Genomic DNA, 17312 nt, shown 5'->3' with positions numbered 1-17312 from the left:
ATATTGCCTGCTGCCAGTGCAAGCGGGCAGAATAAGTCCCCAGTGCAGCTCTGGCGCAGGAGGACACCTTCAGCAGTGACCCATGGGCTGGCAAACACATGCAGGAGTAGCACCTGGCAGTGAAGACGTGTACACCTTCAATGATGTTCACAGCAGCAACAGTAGTCAGTCTCAGCAGGGCCCTTTCTGCTACAAAATCAAGTGCTAAAATGTCCATGTCCTTTGTGTGCAGGGCAGTGTGAATTGTGCTGGATTTACAGTAAAAGACAGTCTCTCTCCATTGAAACTGATTTCTCCAGCTCCACACAAAGCCAGAATACTGGCAGGCAGAGATTATTGCTCTTCTCACTTTCTTTCTCCTTTTGCACAGGTATTGGGGGTCCCAGCTGAGGACACCTGGCCAGGACTTTCCAAGCTCCCCAACTATAACCCAGGTAGGATTTAACTCACAAGAATACCAACTTTATCTCTGAGCCACTCACTAGACACTCAATTTTTGGGTCAGTAATTGCCATCAGGAAAAATCCTGTGCTTCTGTGTTACTAAGTCCTTGAGCTAATTTATGATAGTGGTGTTGTAGGGCCTGCAACAACACTGGGGTTGGCCTAGTATACAAGCAAAGGTACATGTGTGGCAAAGTTGCCTCACTGAGCGCTGGGTGTATCTTAGGCTGATGGAAGATTGCATTGGTGCAAGTGCTGACAGTGTTGGTAGTCTTCACTCCTCAGTGCAAGGACCAATGTCTCCTGGTATAGATTGAGAAAACTAACAGGTACCTGGAGACACAGTTTATCTGAACCCTCCTTATTTTTATGTAGATTGATTTGGGGGCCTTTAAACCTCGGTTTTAAAGGTCACTGTCCCTGATTTTGATGTGGGCAAGGTGAGAAATCTGTGTGATTTATAAAGCTGGCTTCTTTTATTTCCACATGGGCTGGTAGAGAAGTCTGTGTCCTGGACTTCAAAGGGCCAGTTGTCTCTTATTTTGATGTGGGCAGGTTGAGAAGTATGCTTTGAAAAGCTAGCTGTCTCTCTCCCTTTCTCTCTCCTCTCCCTCTCTCTCTCCCTTTCTCTCTTTCTCTTTTTGTTTAATGTTTTCTCTTGGGAAAATATATTCAAGTGTCAGTGAGGGGGAAATGATGAGCACTGATTCTCAGTCTCTCAGCAGGATCATTCTGCAAGAGAAATATAAAAGTGAAATATTAAAAACCCTAGAATGTGAAATCCACCCATCTACAATCTAGCCATTCTCTCTCACTCGTACCCTAAGAGAATGGTGGGGGGAGCCTGTCTATCTGGAGGCGGGGGGTAAAATGAGGAGGGGAAAATGTGCTTTGAGCAAGAGGTTTACAGGTTTAGTAGAGCATAGTAACATCTTTTCAAAGAAGTGGGTGTTGCTCTGTGACCCAGTCCAAGATGCCCCTCCTTTGATTCTGGTGCATGAACACTAAACAGCCCCCCATTTTCACATGGTAGCCACGATTGGCTGAACAATAACCTGGTCTCACAGTCGAAAGGAGTGGAATCTTTCACACAATTAGCTGAGACACATTAATCAAACCAGCGTGAAATGGGAATGTGTCGCTGTCCACAGCAAGTTTAATTTGGACAAGGAGCAAGCACAGAGCAGACAGCTGGAGGAAGCACTTTCTCCTCTAAGTTGTTGAAGGCTTGGCTGGGTATAGTCTACAAGTTGGGAAGGGTAGTCTGGAAGGGAAGAATTGCTCATGTGTGGGACAAAACGATCACAAAGAATTTTTTCTATGCTAGTCATCTGCTCATACTAGGCCAAAAGCTCTCAGCAATGATGCTTAACTATCCCAATGCTATATAGAGGGACAATCTAAAAGCATTAAGGCTATGCTAGCAAAGAAACTAATACAAACAGAGAATGTGTAAGTGCCCAGAGCTGCCCTGAGCGGTGACTCCTGCTTAGCTCTATTTTGTCTGAATAGCAGTGCTGGCTGCTGTTGTGGAGGGTGCCAGCGGTAGGGCTGGGAGGGAGAGGACAGGCACCTAGGCAGCATGGAAACAGCTCCAGTAAAGACAAGTCTAGTCATTTTAAGCATTTTTTGAATCTGAGTTGTTTTCAAACTTGGTAGAAAGTTTCCCTAATGGACTCCAGCAGGGCAGAACTGACCCGTACTGTGCTGTGAACCTGTGATGCCGGTGCCTTGTTGTGACTGGAACAGACAGAAATGCAAGAGTCAGAGGACACCTTCCTGTGGGAATATCCCACCATGCTAGCAAACACATGGGAAAGGGGTGCTGAGCCAGTGTTTTGGGCAGTAGGTGTACCAGCTGGAGAGGCAACATCCCTTTCCCCTCCTCAGAGCCTGCCTAAGGGGCTCCGAGCTGCTCCAGCCACATACTGGAACCAAGCACTTGGCTCACACCTGGATTATACAAACCAGCCTGGACAGAAGAAGGTTAGTCATACAAAGTTGGTCTATTTGCCCTGGTCGTGAACTAAATCGAGACAGTTTTTGATGGGGCTGCTGGAAAGAAGGCAAATTAGTCTCTTTGTTTAAAGCTATTTGCCATTCACATGCTCCTGTGCACTTCCCCTCTCTTCCCTGAAGCACAAGTGCTGTTTCCCCCTCCAGCACATGCTCAGCTCTTGTGGAAGCTGTGGAGTCTGCCTGAGAAAACCTTCTCTCTTGAGATTGTTTCCAGCCCAGCTGTGGGAATCTGAGTGCCTGGGACGGTTCAGATAAGCAAACAAACTTTGGAGCCTTCCCCAATCTGACGGCTTGAATGCTTTCAGCTAGTCCTATTGATGTTCGCAGTGAGCGCAGGCAGCAAACAAACAAACAGGTTCCCGCCCGCGGCAAGGAATGAACATGGGCAAAACAAAGCACCGAGGTGTGATCCCATTCTCATTGAAGTTGATGGCAAAACTCCCACTGGATTCAGCAGTGCAGGCTCAGCCCCAGACTGAGGTTGTTCCTGGATGGGTTCCTGGACCAGGTGGGTTAGTAGGAATCTTTGAAATGAAATCTGGAAACCTTTAGATGTTTTCCTGTCACTCCTGTGGGCTTGAGCACATCCTGCTACAGAGTCTGAAGAGGAGATAGGGTTATATCTATGAGCCAGGCACACGCAAGCCAGCTGGAGGAAGAGCAGCTCCCCTGCCCCCTCTATGGGCAACTGGCAAGGGGTGAAATGTGCAAAGGAGTATTTGACCACCCTATGCCCCTGTGCCTTCTTGCACAAAGGAGTTTAGGAATGAGCCTCATGCCCATTGCCTACAGTTTGCCAAAATCTCAACCTGTGCCTGGCCCCAGGTGAACAGGAAGGACGGGTGAGCAACTCTTCCATGGCCAGCCCTGCAGTTTGTCATCTTGCTTCCTCCCTGCAGGAGAGACACTTGGGGTAGGGAATTACATGCAACCTTGGGGCCTGAAAGCATTGATTTACCTCAGCCCTGTCTTGAGAACCAGTTCCTGCAAAACATGAAGGGTTGGGAGAACTCCTGCCCCACGCCTCAGCATACTCACTGGCCCTCTCCCTGGCTCCCCAGGCTCAGGAGCTCTGCCCATAGTGACAAGGCTTTGCCCTGTGTTTGTTCATTTGTTCTGTTCCCCTCATTTTGCTTTCCCTGAAAGAGGCAGTTGTAGCTCTGTTAACACTATTTTTGAAAGCTCTCATGCTGTGTGAGCTCAAATCCTTGCATTAATCTACTGCTGTGTTCATTTCACTGCACTGAAAAGCAGTGAGTTTAAATCCCCTCTAAACACCATTGGTGACACCAGAAGGCCAGTGTTTTGATCCAGCCCCATTAATGGTTACAAGTTTGAATCTAGACAGCAGGGGTCAAGGGCAGGAAAGGATTAGGAATCACAGCCCATGACATTAAGCTAGTGCTTTTGCCAAACGGAATATTGGAGCACCCAATGTACTGAGTTAGTTTTTGTTTCCTTTTTCTGACATTTGGATTCCACAGAGTGGGGAACAGTGTGATTTTTGTTTATAACATGATGAACTCACTATGAGTGAGCTTTACTCCTTGATTTATCACACAGGCTGACTAATGAGATTACTATGCCAGGTTGTACCATCTCACTTAGCAGCCACAGGTTTTACACTAGCCTTTTTCAGATGCAGCAGTGACTTAAATTAAGCCTGTTTTTTCACATATCTGCAGGCTTTGCTACACTGAATGAGATATAGAAGGTTTCCAGGGTCAACATCTGCTCCCGAGTAGTATCTGTTGCGTTTCCAAAATGTCACCAGCAGATGGAGGCAACAAGCAGCAGGCTCTGAAAAGCAAACTTCAAATAACATTTTTGAGAACGCAGATGAGGTCTGCACTCGGAGTGTTTTTTTATCTCACTTTTTATGCTGATGCTTCATTTAACAAATGGAATGGTTGGAAACCGAATTCTAAAACGATGACATTTTTACTGTCATAATAAACTGCATGTGGCTTTGATCCTAACGGGAAGAGCAGCACTGTAACCAAGGTGCAATATATGCTGGCTAGGCTGTAAGGGAAACTTCCTATCTGTGTGGCAGTGGGCACAGGCTGCAGTTTCCAGCCTGCTGCACAGACAGAGCTCTGCTTCTGTCCTGCAGCCACAGAGATTTCACTAATGAGAGGAATTTTCTCTGTGAGCCTGCAACCCCAGTGCCTTCATCCAGCAGCACTTGGCATCCTCTTTCTCTCTCTTCATCAATTAGGAAAGTTTAACTTTTGTCCTCTGGCTTGCTTGCCTCATTATCAGTTCATTAGCCACTTCCACCTGGGTTTTCATATAGGAAAGCATTTCCATTAGCACACACTGCCTTGCATACAGATAGAGAGTAACAAACCCAAGTGCTACCTTTCAGATCTACTCATATTGTTAAAAAAGCCAATCAGCCCTACTCAATCCCATCATTTTATGTCTATAGCATCACCATGAGACAATTAATTCAGTAGTTCATCCACTTTTTGGAAATACATCCAAATATTATTTATCTCTTACCTTTAAGGAGTACCTGTTTACATTGGTTTACAATTTTAGATTGGCTTAATCTTACAGTAGGGAAAATATTTACTGCTCTGTTCTTACCCTGTTCAACAAAGGGGCCTCAGCATTCTTTAAGGGTTTGTCTATATGGGGTCAGTCAGGAGATTAATCTGAACTGATTTAAAGTGGATTAGTTAACATTAAATCCTTGAGCAGAGACACACTGTTTTCTTACCCATATCTTCCATTTATAATCAAAGCTCTGTCTACTCAAAGTGGCAAGTTTGGCAGTCCTCACTCAAGCAGAATTCTCCACTGAGAGATGTGTTTGGACAGAGATAGCAGTAGTTGGCTCACTGGCTCTTACACTACCCCTTGTAGATAATTATTAATCTCCTTGTTATAATAAATGATAAATTTAAGTCAAGAGGCTTGTTCGAGACAGTGAAAACTCTTAATTCAGGTATTCCTCCCAGTTCCCAGTAAGCAAGCTGATGTTCCTATATGTAGTGAAAAGAAAATCCTATTTTCTCTTTGGAATGTTAATCCTGAAAATGCACTCCAAAATGCACAAAAAAAACCAGTGACATTTCACTTAGAGATCACTTAGATAAAACATTTTGCCCTGCTGTTATCAACTGAATGTGCACTTTTTAACTTTTATGTTAAACTCATTAAAGAATATTAACGTTAAAAGATTTCAGTAGAGCTAAAGAACAACCTTGACATTTTTATTAAATATTAAAGGAAATTGATATATTGTCATGGAATGTTTCCGTCTCACAAATTAGAATTTTCTGGCAGAAAGTTACGACATCTGAAAGATTTTGGCCAGCTCTGTGAAGGGGTAAAAATTTCTACCTCATACCAAAAAAATCTTATGGCTTTCCAAACCATTTTTTTTAAATTGTTTTTCTTCTATTCTGCCTGGAAACTTTACATCTCTACTCAATATGGACAATTTATTTCTACACTTTTATTACAGTCAAGGGGCAAAATAAAGGAAAGAGGATACAGAGAAAATGTTATTAGTGATCCAAGAGGAATTTTCTGCCAGAGTTAATCTTTGTGACTGATGTGGGAAGGGGCTATTCAAGATACTAATATATAACTTCTATATATTGCAATAGTTTCAGTGCTCTGGCACCTAAACTGTCATGAATTCCATCCCAGGTTATATTGCCATTTACTGCTTTAGCAATTACCTTAGTATTTGAGCGTAGGAGAACACTTCACTTGTGAACTGTTACTTACCCTGTGATAGACAGGTTTAACAACCTGCTTGCCTGGCTTAATGGTGAAAGATTGCTGCTGGAAAGGTTAAGTGCTGGAAGTTCAGTCATTTGCACTTTTACAAACTGTGCATCAAGTCAGACACTGAGTGACTGAGCCCCTGGGCCTGGCACTCTGGAAATGGCCACGCAGGCAAAGGCAGAGGGTACCCCTGCTTTGTCCACAGCCAGCAACTTCTGTCCCTGAATGATGTGGCTGATGCTTCTGGGCAGGAAGGGAGGGCAGATGCTCTCCGATGGTGCAGTGTAAGCCCCAGCCAAGCACCAAATCTACTGGCAACAGACCAGTGGCGCTTGCAGTCTGGTGGTCTTGCTGCCATGGGGAATGCTTGTCCAGTCTGGGCTGGAAGAGAGGTTGACACCACTCTTCCTGCTCATCTTCCCATGGCTAGAACACCGATCATCTCTGCTGTCAGAAATGGTACTCAGGAAAATGTTGCTGGGTAGAAATTACAGCCTTCCTAATGCAAGAAAATGTCTTTGTTGATCATTTCTAAGGAGAAATCTTCCACACTTAAGCCATTCACTCATATCTAAGCCTGAGAAAACTCATGCTTTGTGAGAAAACTCATGCTTTGTAAGAAAACATTTGAGGAATGTATTTGTCTACATTTTCCACAATGTTTAGAAACGTGTCCCTGAAAAATGGCACCACCACCACAGCCTTCCCAAAACAGCAAACTGCAAAGTTCCAATCTGGTAGAGATGTTTGAATCAGTAAGTACAAAGACTATATGAAAAAGGTTAATTTGATAATAAGCAACAAACTTAGCGAGGGATTGACAGCAAAAGCAGTGGACAAGAAGAGAGTGGGACCCAAGTGTCTTTGCTCTGTCCCACTCTTTTTGCCAGATCCATGCAGAAAAGCCCCATGTGTGTACAGGGCAACACACGAAGCTCAGCAGCTGCTTGGTAAGCCAAGACAATTGCTGGGGATTCAGGCCTCCAAACCTCTTTCTGCTTCCTTCGTGTCAAGGCTTTAGGGACTGATACTGCTTTTATTGAAGTCAAATCTAAGACTCACGGTAACAGAAGGGGGCCCAAGGCCTATATTCACAGATGTATGAAAGGAAAGGGCTACAGAGCTGGAACAGCCTTATTAACATCAATGCTGGTACTCGAGTCCTATAGGAATAATGTATATTTATAAATACTAAGATGACAGATTCTATAGGTCCCTTTGAAATTCTGAGCGCACGTTTTTTGAAAGGGCTCAAAGAATGGTTTGTGGCTTGATTTTCATTTAATCCTGTGATTGCATATTATACCTTCTAGAACTGGTTGCTTCCAGGAGACCTCAGAGACTCCGAGTCATCTGTGACAGGTAAGCCACCTATAACGGCAATGTCAGAATCGCCTCTGGGTTTATTTGTTTCTTTATGCAATCATTTAACTTGAAATGAGCTCTTTTGGCAAGCTCAGGAAGAGCAGGGTGGTTCTGAAGTAACAAGCAGATCTAACGTCAGTGAAGCAACTGATTTTGAGAGATCGCGGCAGAGGTAGGCACGTAGTGGGTTTACTATTCTCTGAGGAGTCGTGATTATTCTCAGATAAGCAGTGATTCAATGACATTACAAGGAGCTTTTTGCAGGGCACAGTTCAGGCCAGAGGGTCACACTTTCACAGGCCTTCTTGCCCGGACTGAAGACAGACTTCGCACTGTCCCAGTATTCATTTCTGGAAACAAATTGTAGGGATGTTGCTCAACAGTGGTAAAGAAGATGTGCTAGGACAGCATTTTCACAAGACAATGAAATAATCCTGTGATTAGTTAGGAGGGGAAAAATCATTCCTCAGTGGACAAAAGCTATAAGACTAGGGCCATGATTGGCTTGACCAGGCACACTAACATCACCCCATCACTCCCTAGTGTGCTAAGAGAGGGAATATTTTTCAAGCTTATATACATACACATGCATGCACATATACATAATGTATATATGTATCAGTGAAAGAAATTTCTAATCAGGCAAAGTGCCCTAAATAAAATCAGCCCCCGCTAGTACTAATTTTGAGGTACACAACAGGCTTTATAGATGTGTAAGAAAAGACTAGACAGAACTGTGTCCTCAGGATTGTGTTCATGCAGGTCAAGAATCAAATACTCTTTAAGGACGTAACCACATTTTTCACCACTGCTGTTTCTAATCTGTTCAGCTCATTGCTTGGGACCCAGCCTTGCTTGGGGGGAAGTGTGCTGGCCTGCAGAGCTGGGTTTCCCAGACACTGCTCTGAATGGCTGAACAACATGCTGCAGTTTTCAGCAAAGCACAGGTTGCTGAAATGCCAGCCATTGTCACACACATCTTCAGAAACACACCCCAATAACACAGGTCCTGGAACAGAACAAATCCTCTCTCAGCCTGAACAAAGAAATACTATGTTCCTTGCAAGTCTGCTGTGCTACACCTCTGCTTTTTAGCTATAATCCCCTGACAGGCCCCGTTACAGCCCCATACTGACAGGCTGGCCCAGCTCGTCTGCAGCAGAGCTCTGGGCTGCATGTGGGCCAGCTCCAACTCTGTGTTACAGAGTCCTTACACCAGTATGACCAAACGGCTGCCTTGGCATGCTTGGCTCTTGAGAAGGAAAGAACTGCTTCATACAGACCAACCAGCCATGACTCTCCATGGCCAATTAAGAAATTGAAGGGGAGCTCTGCACAGAGCTCAGCCACCACCAGCAAGCCTTGAGCCATGGTGGGAAGCACTGAACCACGTTGCTGCCCAGTGTAGGAGCCTGCCGCAGCAGGACAGAGTGGGCAGTAAGGGACAGCCTGATGTGCAGCTCTAGCAAGCAGCCTCTGGCTAGATGCTTTGGCTCCCTGTCCAGTCCCTGCTCCCCAAGGCAGCAGGAGCTCAAACTGTTTTGCTGGAGGTGAGAATTCAGCAGTTACTGACCACAGTGAGGCCAGATAGCTCTTATAAATCTGTTTCTCAGGATCTGTGGGTTTTCCTTTTTTTTTTTTTTTTACATTTTATCTCCCCAAAACAAAAATGTCAGCATGTCAAATGTTCTGTATAGGGAGGGGGAGTGCAGAGGCAGGGGGATCCCAGTGCCTGATGTCGCTTGGAGGGGAAGCACCAGTGGGGGCCAAGGGAGGAAGCACAACAGGCCGTGCTCTGATGGGCCTCCTGATGCTGAAACATGATCAGAACAAACAAACAAAGTAAAAGCTGTAAAACTAAATGACTATTTTTATTTGTTTCCTTGTTGGTTTGTTTTCTCTCTTCCACTTCCTCATCCCCAGCTGTGCGCTCCTCTAGAAAGCAGCCACTTGGCACTAGTATTTGCTGGGCATAGAGCATGTGTGTATTACATCTATTTTAAGCACTCATCCTGAGAAACACAATCATCTCCATGAATCCCAACATATTTTACAACCAGCTGCATGGCTGGTACTAGGGTAGGAAAAGGGGAAATGGCATTTTCTTCATTTTTTTTTTTTTAGTTTTGACCTCTGGTCTGCTCACTGGGCCAGTCAGGTTATTTTGTGCACTTGCACTGTCGCTCTAAACTGGTAACACCAACCTCTGATATTCCAGTTATGACATGTAAAATACAGTCTCCTCAGCAGCATTTTGCCTTTTACTTACAACCTTCTTTCTTCAAAATAACCATTTATTTTCAAAATTCCTCTGAAAACATGAGTATGTACTGAAATCCTGGATCCATATACGCCAATATAATCAAACTCACACGGAAAAGCAAATGTCCTAGAAAAATATACAGCTGGGGTTGGTTTGTCCTGCTCCCTCTATGTCCCTCCACTCTCCGTCTCAGGATCTGAGAAGGGCTGGGTCAAGTTCTCATTCCAGCTTTCTGGCTTCTGCCCATCTCCTATGCTTTTTTTGTCCTGTTTTCCTAGGCTGAGCAGGGTACCAGCAGCGGAGGATTTGGCCTCCAAGATGCTTACAGCCTTCCCCCGAGGCCGGATCTCTGCTCAAGATGCACTTCTTCACAGCTTCTTCAGCCCCCTACCTCCTCAACTCTATCAGGTTCCTGCTGGTAAGCTAACTCTCTATTTCAACTCACTAAGAGCTACTTCACATGCTATTTATTGTGAGTTTCTTCTGTACTTTGAAAGTCTCTGCCATTCACCTGGACATCTGTCTGTCCTCCCTCTCCACTCCCATATGCTGCAAAGTTTACGTCCCATTGCAAATTTGTCAGTTTCTTTTCTGTTTTCTTCCACTTGACCACCGTGTTAATACTACAAGGGGACCTGGATAGGCTGCCACCGTGGTACATTTAGAAAGCAAAGGTGTGTATACTTTGACAGCTCATTTCTCCCCCATTCTGTAACCCTAGGGGCCCAGAGCTTTCCCTCAGGCTGGTTCACACTGCGTATTCAGTGTAACTCACATGCTGGTCCCTCCTGATGTCCTGAATTCCCAGCTGCTCAGCATGATGTGCTAGCCCCAATTCCCTTGGACCGCTCCTCCTGCTCCCTTTTGATGTTCAGAGACAACAGCTGTTCCTCATACCCTGTTGCAACAGTCCTCCCTCAGTTTTACCTGCTTTATTTTCTTCTTCCCTTGCTCTCTTTTAAGCACACAGCTGCATACACACAGATCTGCCTCTCCTGCCCTGAGCTGACAATAAATACAGGGTCTCTCAAGCTACAGGTTCTGTTCCTCACTAGGAAAAGCTCTCTCTTATTGGGCAAAAGGCCAGAGAGCACTCACATTCCCTGTTACCTCCTGGGTACCCACTACACTAGTTAGTTTGGTGTGTTTTCTTAAGACAGGAGCAATTAAGAAGCCTTCTTGGAGTGTGTTGTCAAGCTATTTGAAAACCTAATTTCTGGTTCCTGTGACACATCCCAAGTGAAGGAGCAGCCAGCTAGCATCTCTCCCAGACTGCTGCCCTTCAGAAGGTGCTCTGTGTGTGTATGTGCATGAGTGAGAGACATCTGCATTCCTTTTCTGTTCACCCAGCCACAGAGCACAAATCTACTTTGACACTTTCAGAAAAATGAAAAGATGGAATCTCGCAGGAGCCTGCCTGTGCCGGGGGGGGGAGGAGGGGAGCACGCACAGCAGGAGGGAAGTTGACTTTTCTTTATACATATAGGGTTTTTTCCATGCAGAGTTTAAATTATGCCTGATAAAAGGAGTTTCGTGGATGTTTCAGTTCTTTCAAACCCTCCTGGCTTCCTCCCAATTAAATGAGGTTTGTCAAAGCCACAGGGCTCTGCTGCTGCCGGAGAGGCGGACAAGCACTTCCCGCAGTGACATCTCCAATCCCCAAGGGAGAAGATGAAAGTGTCAGTGCCAAGAGAGAGAGAGTGTGTGGAAAAAAACAGGTACAGAGACAAGACAGTGTGAGAGAAAGGGAGAAAGTGAGGAGAAATAGAAGGAATGAGAAAACAGATTGGCATAATGTGTCAATCTCTCCAACATGCTGGCAGAGAGGGGAGAAATTCATTTCACCTGGGTTTATGTACCAGCCCTTATTTATTATCCCCTACATTGCCGCAAGAAGTACCTTGTGGACAGGAAACTGCATGGCGTTATCATAGCAACCAATGTGTTGGGAGCAGAATCAAAGTGCACAGGGCTGAAAAAAAGTACAGTATGATCATGCAAGACCATATTCATGAGCGACTCATTAAGCCTGTAAAAATTAGGCAATTCTGAATAATTCCCCATGTAGCCATCCCTATTGCCATAACCGTGTAAGATGGTGGTTCTCTTCTGTCACTTTGGCATCACGCTATTTTGGAATTACACTGTATCATTTTAAAATTCTTGTTGCTATGATAACACCGTGCAGAATTTATATATATTCTGTTCCCACTTTGTTCTGGAGGATGCTGGCTATTAGTCCCCATCCTCTGAAGGAGAAAGTTAATGCAGAAGGGCAAAGAATGAGTGGGAGATGAAAGGTGAAAGGAGGAGGGGTTGATACCAAGGTGCATGAGAGAGTAAGGAGGAAACAACATTGGGAAAAATAAAAGGTTCCTGTAAGAAATTATTTTCTATTTTTATGAAATAATTTTATCCATAACTGTTCTTTTTATAAGTTGCTATCACAAGCAGGATGCTGGAGGATGTTTTTCAAAGGTCTATTCCTAGGAAAAAATAACTGAAGAAATCAATGTTTCAATAAGTACAAATGTCATGTTTCTGACTACTGAGGGGAATGCCAATGGATAGAGGCTGGGTGCTGCCCCTGGGAAGGACAAGAGGGAGCACAAGGCTCTTTGCTTCCCAATGGTCAGCTCCTGCAGAGGGGAACAGGTGTTGCTTATGCTGTTGCTTATGCTCATTTGGATGCTAAAATGCTAAAAACAAAAGAATAGTGCATGCTGTAAGAGACGAAGACTCTCTGTGGCCTGACTGGGGCTGGTCCGCAGAGGAGCCTCTCCTAAAGCTCTCACTCCTGTGCCTCTAGCATCAGAAGAGGCTGCTAAGGCCCAGGTTAAAACCCCACTCACCATTTTGGTGGCCTTAATTCTGCATGTGCCACCAGTACCTCTGGATATTGCAACAGAGGAGAGGAGCAGGGAAATCTCCAGCTTCCTTCCACTGTGGCTAGTAGCCTGAGGGGTGGCAGTGATAACCTTTCGTAAAACTGGAGCATTTGCTGTACTTTTTCTGGCCTAAGCCAATCCTGAGACAATTATCTTTGTGTAGTGCAGCCCCGCACTACAACAGCTCTGATAAAACTTCAGTCTAACCCTTTGCCACCTGCTAAAGCAGAATGTTTTCTGTCCAATTAATCACTCCTGGAAGAAAGATGAGATCCTTCAATCAAGAAAGCATGAGCTGTGCTCTCAACTCGGTGTCAGTCCTGAAGTGCAAAGGGCCTTCTGAGAAGGTATCTCACTGCTGTCAGGTCAGACACAGTAACAATTGCAGCTTATTATTGTTACTTATACATTTGGTTTATTCTGCGTCTCTTTTGCCCACAAATGCTTCAGAGTAGACTCGCAAGCAGGGAGGGTGAGCAGTGGGATTTGGGGTTAGCACCAGTAACCTTCCAAGAAAACATACTGCAAGAGCTCTGACCAAACAACTCAGGCACATTAGCCGGGGAGGTCTGAGCTGGCTCCTCAGATCTTATCCCCACTGGACTCATGTCCAGGCTCAGGACAGACCTTTCGCACAGTTCAGGAGATATTTGACTCCAGGCATACTATTGGCTTAGCAGCTAGTCATCAAGACCAGCTTGTGCTCTGTGAGGAGGATTGATTGTTGCATGGGTGCGATCCTGGCTTTGACTAGGAGGGACTTGCTGCTCTTTTTGGGTATGATTGGTCTCTGATCATTACCTGCTCCCAGCAGTTCAAAACCAGTGTGCCAGCTGGTGATGACACTGTACCATTTCTCCTGAAACAGCCTGCTATTCAGCTTTTCAGAGGCAGGAGGAGGGAGGCTTGGTGCTGACAGAGCACTGTCATCTTCATGCCTGTTGCATCTAAACCAATGCAAAGCAAGCATAAGCAATGAGGAGGTTAAGGCTGTAAGCCATTGCTTTCTAAAAATCCTATGTTGGAATACTGTTGGAATTAGCCAGTGCTGGTAGGTGTTATCACAGGGCACATACAAAGAAGAGATGACCTTCATGGACGTCTTGCTTGGGTTGGCTGGTTTTCTTAGGTTTTCTTGTATAGCTAAAAGGTTTATATAGTCACTTAAATATTTTTACCTCTATGCTTTGCCACCTCTGCATACAGCAAATGGATATCCTTCACTATATGAGATAGTATAAATCAGATATGGACACCTAGGAAGTTCCCACCAGATGTATGAATTCGTGTCTTAATAAGGGAGTAAACTACAGTTGGTGTTGAGCAGCAAATCAGCTGTCACTCCTGACCCAGAAACAGTCTTTTCTGTGAGGTGATAAAGCAAATCCTCACTTAACTCAGGAAAAACACCCTTCACTTCACCTGGCCTGATCTCCACAGTGGTGGAAGGTCTGCTTTAGTAAGTACTGACAGGGCACTGAGGTTTTGTATTCTGTCATTAAGCCACCACCCTGGGAAAGAGCCATTGCAACATCACAGCAGATGTGTGCCAAAGGCGCAGGCCTCTGGAGATGTTGCCCTGGTTAAGCTCATCCCTGGGCACTGGCCTGGAGCAGACCATGATGGGCCCTGTATAGAAGCACAGGGTGAAAGGGAAGATGGGAAAAGAAGGAAGGTTTCCTTTGCTCACTACCCAGCTCATGCTTTTGCAAAAGCACAACTGGTGCAAAGTTCGGCCGACATGACTTGTGAAAACAAAGTCCTACAGACATGGATCAAATGCTCTGACTCCTATTGATCTCAGGCCAGAGAATCTCTATAATGGTCTTATTGTTCAGGGAGATGAACTGCTCTTGGGAAGGAGTGGTGTTAATACCCTCATGGAGGCAGATGCTGTTGCATCAGAGGTTAGCAGATGTTTTTCTGTATTTTGTCTAATTGCAAGTTATATCTGAGGTTTCTATAACTTCCATTTTCCCTTTAATACTCTCAAATGCTAATCTGAGAAGATTTAGTTGTCTTGTTTGCTGTGAAAGACATCCAGACTGGAACTCTCGTGTAGCTGTTTCCCATCCTCAGGTGCACTTCTGCCTTCACCCAGTTATCAGCAGAAAAGAGCAAATGGGGATGTAGTGATGAAATTTCTAAGGCACAAAAGTTAAAGCTAAGTTTGAGATTGTGACAGCAAGCAACCATGAGCCTAGGAACTCAATTAGCCTGAAAGACAACTACCTCATTATCTATCCTAAAATGATATAAATACCTAAGAATATAAAAATTTAAAATAAACTCTCTATTGACTGTCTAGATGACTGAATTTCACTGCTCAATTTCTTTAAACACCCACTTTAGTATTTATTTATTCTAAGCGTGAAGCAGCTACGATAATTAGACTGTCAGATTTGGTAAGTTAATGAGGAGTCACTGGAGTGGAAGGTTTTGCATTTGTGAGATTGCTGAAGGAGAGAAGCTCCGTGCTTTCGCTCTATCTCTTTTTTCTTTCTCTTTTTTTCCCCTCCGCTGGGTGGGAAGGAGAGAGCTTGGCAGTGTGTAGATCCATTTGAATCCTTTTGATTAGCGGGTTGCATTCCTACCACTGTTCTACCAAACAGTATTTTGCTGGTTGCTCCAAGAAAAAGGAAAAAAAAAACAAACCTCCACATAGATGAGATTTCTAGAGAGGGTGCCTAGATTAAAGAAATCGTTTCCCAAAACAATCAGAAGGAGTGGAGCTGTGAGAAATAGGATCCTGAATGAGTTTATATTGTACCTAATGTCACAGAAGAACGCTAGGGAAGTAGCACAGTGAAGGAAAAGGACCATTTTGCAGCTTTTTCTTTAACCTGCTTTTTCCACAGGACAATCAGTGCTCACAGTTCCAGGAGTGAGACTGCAACCTGAAATCTGTGACCTCTTTGTTTCTTACCGAAAAAGCCATCTCTCACAAGGTTCAAGCAAGTTTTGGTAGAAGCAGAGACGATTAACTAACTCTTGGGTAAGCATGTAGTTGCCACTGCCAAAACTGCTCCCGTCATCCTTACGCACATGAATTCCTGTGTACTGAAGGTGGGAAAACAGAACTGATACCCAGGGCTGGATGACCACATCCCAGGCTGCGGACAAAGTGGGAAATCTCACATTCAGAGACAAGATATCAGCACGCCAATGGCCCACAATGCTTGGTGGTATCATGGGAAGTTTGGGTTTGTTTCATCATATTCCCAAGACTCAGATGGATGCCTCCTCTGATGCCTCCCCAGTCAAAATATTGCTTCATTTCTCCATTGCTTAAACTGACCAAATTGTTTTGTTTGCCTTTGTCCTTGTCTATTGAGTTCACATTTTATAGCTTACTTGTTTTGATTTCACACAGTGGAACCTGAGCAGATCTAGCCAAAATCTCCTTAGCTCATAACATCCTTGGTTTTAATTAATCACCATTTTAATATGACATACCTCAAAACAATGCTTCAGCATCAACATTTTTCATCTCCTGTTACAGATAGACCAAAAGATCACTTAAAATCATTATTATTGAAAGAAATTACTGGAAAATAACCTTTTGTTATATCCTGTGTCTTTGTTTACTTTGTGCATTTGTTAACAGCATGCATCCAGTCAGTCACTGCCTGGGTCTGTGCTTGCAGGGCAGACCTGGAAACTGATCTTGAGGCCAAATTAGTTTGACTGTCCAATTTTCTGTCAAGCCAAGAGGCAACCTAGCTGTGCTAACAGGGCAAACCTCAGCTACCTGTCCGTGCTTTCAGACGCATGTAGATGTACCTGCTACAGGACCAGGTCCCAGCACTCAGTGCCTGGTCTCACAGCCTCTCTCTACCCCATCTGCCCTCATCACGTAGACAACAGCAGGCAGACAGGACAGCCTCCAGTCCTTTCAAGAAGGACCTGACACTGCCAGTCCTGTGACCAGATTGGGTTTTAGAGGCAGCCTGAATACATTCCCCGCTCACCTGCTCAGCTAAGTGCAGACAGGGCAGCTGTTCCCTCTCTGTGATCACAGAGGAAATAATCCTGCCAAAAAAGCTGGTTGTCAGTTCCACTAAGGCTTCTGGGACAACTCACTTGATGAGGGCACTCACTCCTCACTTCAGTGAATTTGTATTTGACCAGTTTTAACTGGTTTTGAGAGTATTTCACAAATACATAATTTAAAATAGTGAAAGCATGAAAAGAGTTGGAGATACTCTTAAACATTTTTTTTTTTTTTTTAAATATAAACTTGGCCTCAAAGTGATTTTGTCCCTTTTTTATGCTGCTTAAAAAATGTACTAAACAAGCTTAAATGTCAGCTCAAGTTTTCTTCTGCACTTCATTATAGGAAAACATTCTGTAAGTGATGGTGTTCATGTTATTAATTCTTTTCTTAAAAAAGGCATCTGGATTCAGACATGCAAGCAAGGTTGCAAATGAAACAGTAATTTTTTTGTTGTTTTAATAGGCTACCAATGGAAAGCAGGGGGTTCTGTATGCTTTTTCAAATCTAATCAGAGGTAGATAGGCATCTAAAGCACAACAGCCTCATGCTGGCACATGAGGGAATGGAATTTCCTGGGAACATAATGAAAC

General features: G+C 44.3%; 1 protein-coding gene across 1 annotated transcript in view; it reads left to right on the top strand.

Moving 5' to 3' along the window:
• The window catches only part of CDK15 (cyclin-dependent kinase 15), a 33788-nt gene extending 18095 nt beyond the window's left edge, over positions 1-15693 (top strand). Inside the window, exons 9-14 of the mRNA XM_010022877.1 lie at positions 371-434; positions 3947-3957; positions 5764-5802; positions 9980-9984; positions 10122-10255; positions 15584-15693. Of these exons, the coding sequence (XP_010021179.1) occupies positions 371-434; positions 3947-3957; positions 5764-5802; positions 9980-9984; positions 10122-10255; positions 15584-15693 (363 nt within the window). The remainder of the gene's footprint in view (positions 1-370; positions 435-3946; positions 3958-5763; positions 5803-9979; positions 9985-10121; positions 10256-15583) is intronic.
• Positions 15694-17312: the final 1619 nt, after the last annotated feature.

The sequence above is a fragment of the Nestor notabilis genome, unplaced genomic scaffold, assembly GCF_000696875.1.
Source record: "Nestor notabilis isolate BGI_N333 unplaced genomic scaffold, ASM69687v1 scaffold24319, whole genome shotgun sequence".
Classification (NCBI taxonomy): domain Eukaryota; kingdom Metazoa; phylum Chordata; class Aves; order Psittaciformes; family Psittacidae; genus Nestor; species Nestor notabilis.
The sequence above is the reverse complement of the archived record's forward strand: the minus strand, read 5'-3'. Positions and strand labels throughout refer to the sequence as shown.